At 37.1% G+C, this 6,000-nt stretch overlaps 1 protein-coding gene across 1 annotated transcript in view; it reads left to right on the top strand.

Moving 5' to 3' along the window:
* The window catches only part of zmiz2 (zinc finger, MIZ-type containing 2), a 78,644-nt gene extending 73,168 nt beyond the window's left edge, over positions 1–5,476 (top strand). Inside the window, exons 15-18 of the mRNA XM_039768326.1 lie at positions 8–76; positions 1,049–1,293; positions 4,236–4,405; positions 5,135–5,476. Of these exons, the coding sequence (XP_039624260.1) occupies positions 8–76; positions 1,049–1,293; positions 4,236–4,405; positions 5,135–5,461 (811 nt within the window). The 3' untranslated portion in view covers positions 5,462–5,476. The remainder of the gene's footprint in view (positions 1–7; positions 77–1,048; positions 1,294–4,235; positions 4,406–5,134) is intronic.
* Positions 5,477–6,000: the final 524 nt, after the last annotated feature.

A 6,000-nucleotide genomic window follows, 5' to 3' on the forward strand; every position in this document is an offset into this window, starting at 1 on the left:
TTTTTAGTAAAACTGCTTTGTTGGAAGGGTTGGAGGTGGATCAATACATGTTGGGAATCCTTATTTATATCCAGAAGTAAGTGCAATAATGCTATTATAAATAAACATATAGGAAGATATGCCATCTTGTTTTCATTTTGTCTCCTGTATTTTTCAGATTTCAGAGTGCAAAGTGGCACAGTGGTTAGCACAGCTGCCTTGAAGCTTTAGAGCACTGGCTTCCCTAGGATTTCTTCTGTTTACTCCTGTTTCTCCCTAGATGGCAGAAACGGGATCTGGAACAGGTTAACAGGCAACACTAAATTAGTCTTGTAGCACACCATGATTTTATTCTTCTCTACACCCCAGTGGTGATTTCACTCTGCAGTGTATTGGTGGCTTCCAGCTTTATGTCTGATACTGGAAGGATAGACTTGGGGAATCTGCAGCCCTGTCTTAAAATAACCAGAGTTCAAGAAACAAATAATATTGTCAGGCATTGGTAACCCTATGCCACTCGTTATACAACATTCATTATCATGAATCATACTGATCTACCTTTTATCATGGGAACAAATTTAGCATAGTGTTTTACTTTGTTGTCAGTATCATTCAGAGCCTTATAACGTATACAAACTCGTAAGTGCCAAGAAGCAAAGTACATTTCTCTCGGTAAATAAGTAAGATAAACCACTACAAAGAGAAGCGTGTTACAGGGTGCCCTAGAACAAAGCTACTTTTCAAGTATTGGTGTTGAAGGTAGCGTTAGGTGTTTCTACATTCTATAGCTGCTGTAAATGATTAATGCTGAAGTTTGTTATTTAATCATGATGAAATATATCAATTAAACCACGATGTCCAGTTTTTACTTTGTGTAGACATAATTTTGTGCAGCCAATCTGATAAAACAGACAAGTTCCAAACTATTTTCCAAGGAATTCTTATTTCTAATCTTCTCAGTAATGTAGCATTCCCTGCCAGTTTTAATCCAGTGGTATAATTTAATTATAGTGTTATCACTAAGGTGACTTTCCTTTTGGTATTTAAAACTCTTTCTTGTCTTTGGCAGCTCTGACTATGAGGAAATCACCATCGATCCTATGTGCAGCTGGAAACCTGTCCCCATTAAGCCTGATCTCCATATCAAGGAGGACCCAGATGGACCACTGCCCAAGCGCTGTCGAAGTATGAGTCCTAGTCACATGATCATGCCCAATGTTATGGAGATGATTGCAGCTCTTGGGCCAAGCTCCTCTCCATACCCTACTCTGCCACCAGGGGGAAGCAATACCACACCAGACTATGCAGGCCAGAGTAAGACTTGCTAATTTTGCTATGTACTGTATACCAATTTATAGCTCTATTTTGTTTATATTAGTGAGTATGTGTGTATCACTATTTCAGGCTCTATTGTTGCTATTAACAGCAGAGGTTGTATCCCATAAAACACTAGTCAACACAACTAAATCAGGAAAAAGTCCTTTCTATTTGGATCTCTTTTCTTTTGTTCTTGTTAAATACATGTCCAATTATATATCACTCTGGACCCCCTAAGCTCAAAACCAATAACAATCATTACAGAATTATTTTAATTGTAACATCATGGAATCCCTGCTTGCAACAATATGTTACTTCACCAGAATCTAAATCTCTGAAAGTCTTCCACTTCTCTGTTCCTAGAATAGTAACTGCTGATGGATTGGCTTTTATGCAGAATGTAATTCTTCCCAGGAAATTATACTCGGTCTGCACTCTGCTGCATGGTGTTACTTAGATATGCTTTTTAGACTTCCAAACTCTCTTAACTTTGTACTAGTGCAATTTAAACAAATAACCACCTGTTCTTAATTACCTTCAGATGTCTGGATATATTTGATTTGCTGTCTGGGGGTTTATGTGACATGCTGCTGCATTCTGACGTGACTGAGTAGATAATAAAATGCAGTGTTTCATTTGTACTGGTTCAGCAACACAGGGTCTTTTGAAGCAAGCCTTTAGTCAGAACAATAAAAAAGTATTTAATTAATGATAAGTTGTTTATTAATTTGAAAGTGTTGGAGCATAGCAATATTTCATGCTACAAAGACTTTTGCCTATAATAGTTCCAGTATGCATTAACACTGCAGTTATGCTTTACTGAATCTCCATCTCGGTGTATTACTGGAGGTTGTTAATCTTTACCCAGAACAGTTTTGTTGCAGTGGATAGGAACTACAGCATGTGAACATATTGAAATTGTCTTCCACTGAAGTTGTCTTATATTAACTGTAATGTCATTATTCTTTACAATAATTGCTTGTTTTGTTCATTTTAGCTCCTGCAGAATAGAAAGACTGTGTTTTTTGTTTTGTTTTTAACAAGTTCACACCTGGAAGGCTGTAGGTTTTTGTTGAAAGAAAATCTTGATCAGTTGTTAATTTGTAACCTGTAAAAGAGCCAACTCCCTACATACCTTTTCTGCTTATATAATTCTATATTCTAGCTACTTAGCAGTGAATGTTATTTTTCCTCTTTTAAGGTGTATAAGTGTTGATCTGTACTCCAAGATTTCTGAATCACCTGGCACTATTCAGGATCTGATATTTGAGGATGATTGCTTTTGTGATATAATTCTAATTAAACCTCAATACTTAATGCCTTATAAATAGTTTAATATAATCAACAATGCAGAGAGTTCTGTACAAATACTTGTAATAAAAGAAAATTTTATACTGCAATAATGGGGCAGCCTTTTGGTGACTCTCCACACAAATATGCTAGTACAGTCGTTCCTTGGTATCCACAGGGGACTGGTTCCAGGATACCCTACACATACCAATATCTGCGGATGTTCAGGTCCCAAATGTAAACTGGTAAAGTAATTTCATTTAATTTATGCATATCCTCCTGTATAGTTTAAATCATCTCTATATTACTTACAAGAGGGGACCTAAACGTTCCTGGAATTGTTGGGAAGGAAAAAAAAATTTTTATACAACTTACAGCAGTTCCATTTTAGTCACTGACAAAATACTCTCCTTGAGTTGCCATACGCTTGTTCCAGCACTACTTCCATTTCTAGAAACATTTCTTGTACTCATCCATTACTACTGTGTGTAGGGCCTCCTATGATGATTTCCTTCAGCCTCATTTTTAATTTGAAGAACAAAAAATTGACAGGTGAGCTGTCAAGGTGCAAAATGCAACTTTGCCTGTGGCATCATTCAAACGCTTCGCTTTTGTTCCCTAATGCTTTCCCGCAGACATTTCATCAGTTCAGTATTATGTCGCTGATTAATAGTCTGTTCATGAGGAAACTGTTGTATTAACATGTCCATTAATAAAAAAAAAAAAATGCAGTCATCATTTCTTGATGTTCAGTATGACCTGACCTGCTTTTTTTCGGCTCGGAGAAATCTAATCATTGAAGTCGCACGCATGATTGTAGAATGTGATCAACTCAGCACAGTGTCACTTGACAGACTGATTAACAAGACTGTAGGAATATGATACGTATCCGCTTATTTGGTAACTTCTTCCTTCCATTGTGCTATTGACTGGTTCTTGGAATTTTTGGGTCCCCCCTTGTATAATATGTTAAACAATGTCTTCCCATTAAGAGATAGCACTTTATACTTCCTCTTAGCCTTTGAGGGCTTGTTTGGACCATGTAATTGCTTTTTAGGAGCCAGTTATTTACAGAAGCGAAGAGTGCACAAAACACAAGCAGCAGACAAATGAGATGTGAGGCAAATAATGAGTGCTGGAGAGAGACTGAGGATCTGTAAAAAGCGTGGGGCTAGAGGATGGTATGCCAACACATCAGTTCATTTGGGCATGTTGCAAACTTAAGTTTTGCTTTTTGGAACTTTGTAGAATTTTTTTATCAGAATATTTTTAATCCATAGTTGTGGAATCCACAGATACGAAGTTCCGACTGTACTTACTAGGACATCTATACTGTAGCGTTCTGTTCTCACACCTCTCACCCTCCAGGAAAACCATCACAGGTTTTTTTGAATATGAAGCTATTTTAAAAAGGAACTTAATTAAAAATAATACTAGGCATAGATTTATAACAAAAAACAATGAAAACTGATGAACAAAAAAACTACCAACTAGACTTGCATTACTCATCCCCAATGCAGACAGTTTAAGTTTTTTGCATCTTTGAGTGATTTGTCTCATGTCGCCTTCGCCAGTGTTACCTCATATTTTACAAAGATGTGGTTATAAAAGTTGTAGCGGAATTGATTTATATTCTTTTCCTCCTACAGATTCAAGCTACTCGAACCAGCCAAATTTCACCGACTTCCCCTCAAACAACCCTGGCACTCCATCCTTAGGTGACTTCACTCCTGGACCACCCCCTCTTTCATATCAGTCTGACTTGCCAAGTGGATTGTTGACCCCTGAGAAGCCACTTGGTCACCCCTTGTCAGGACAGGTCAGTAAACCTTACATTGATACTTTTCTAATAAATTCTAATATGCCCAAGTAAGTTGTTGGAAGCTGCTTAAATATAGATAGGTTGCAGTTACAGACAGCAGAGATCATACCGATGGATTTACCTACCATGCTTTCTTGTAAATTTCTTTGTCTGACGCACACAATCACAGCCAGTAGATGCATTTGTTTGAATAGAAACCATCTCTACTCTGTTACTTATGCACAGTAATGCTGTTCAGTCTAAACAAGTCTGCTTCTCAGGTCTTTGCATCGACAAGAAATCCTGGCATGACTAGTGAAGGATTCTCTAATAGGCATTTCTTATCTGTATAATTGTATATGGTTGAGATAACAATAAAATTCGCTTTGACTTTGACTTCTTCAATTGTTGTAAGTATTAATATACACACATCTCTCCAATGGGTGGGTGTGTGTGTGTGTGTGTGTGTGTGTGTGTGTGAAAAAGAGACTATATTTGGTCTTATTAATATACTTTTCACTTTTATTAATTCAAAAATATAATTGAACACTGCAGATTCCTAGAGTCCATTAGTGAATTGGTACATGAAAGTCACTTCAGTTCTTTTCAGTTGTCTTTTTCCTGTGCGTCTTAATGCATGTATCCTGTTTAGTCTTAATGCAAGTACAAGCTCAGATGTGCTACCTAGGTTGTTCTGTGTTGTTTTATTGCTTTGCGTAACTATTTCTCTTGTAACTTGCTACACAGATGTCACATTCGGGAAGGCTGGACCCATCTCACAATCCATTACAACAGCAAAGCTTACACGGAAATCCTCATCTTGGCAGCCAAGCTGGTCCTCCCCTTCATGCACGCTCCTCCTCTCAGAGTGCTCGGCCTCAACAGGCAACTATGAGCGTTCATGGGCAAAATGATAATTCCTTTGGTTCTGGTCTTGGAATTCCACCAGGACCAGCTGGTTCTGGAGAAGTCCCAGAAGCTTCCCTTGATGTAAGTTTGACAATGAATCTCACTGAATTAGAAACTTATTATTTACCTTGTACAGCAAATGTTGGCAATGTCCATCTTGGATAGCCACAGTGGACTAGCTTTATTCTAGATAATTTCTTAATTAGATGCCAAATCTGATTGTTAATGGAGCTTCCTCTTTCATTTTGTTGCTGCAAAAATTCACAAGAAGGTGTATTTATTTGAGTAAATAAATTGAAATATTCTATGGAATAGCCTGTATTAATATCTCACAATTAATAAATGTTTTTCTTTTAATTCTAAAAAAGGCATGAACAAAAACACTTAGATGCAAGTAATACTGAGTTAGCTGTTTAGCAGCTAACTACATTTTTTGTGCTTCACTGTTGACTGTCTAAGGAATAAAAAAAAAGGTCAGAATCTTAACAGGGGAGTTAGCTAAAATGAAGCAGATAATAAAACACCATTCTTAAAATATTTGCGATGCAGATTGTGACCTGAGGGAAAGTTTCTAAATAACAGCAGGTACTGACCTCAGATAAAGAATGAGGTCTGAAAGTTACTCTGTAGGCATTATGGCACCCCAGTGCTGGGTTTACACACCATAATCACAAACAATTTTAGTATTAACAGTAATTAATAGA

The sequence above is a fragment of the Polypterus senegalus genome, chromosome 11 (assembly GCF_016835505.1).
Source record: "Polypterus senegalus isolate Bchr_013 chromosome 11, ASM1683550v1, whole genome shotgun sequence".
NCBI classification, from domain to species: domain Eukaryota; kingdom Metazoa; phylum Chordata; class Cladistia; order Polypteriformes; family Polypteridae; genus Polypterus; species Polypterus senegalus.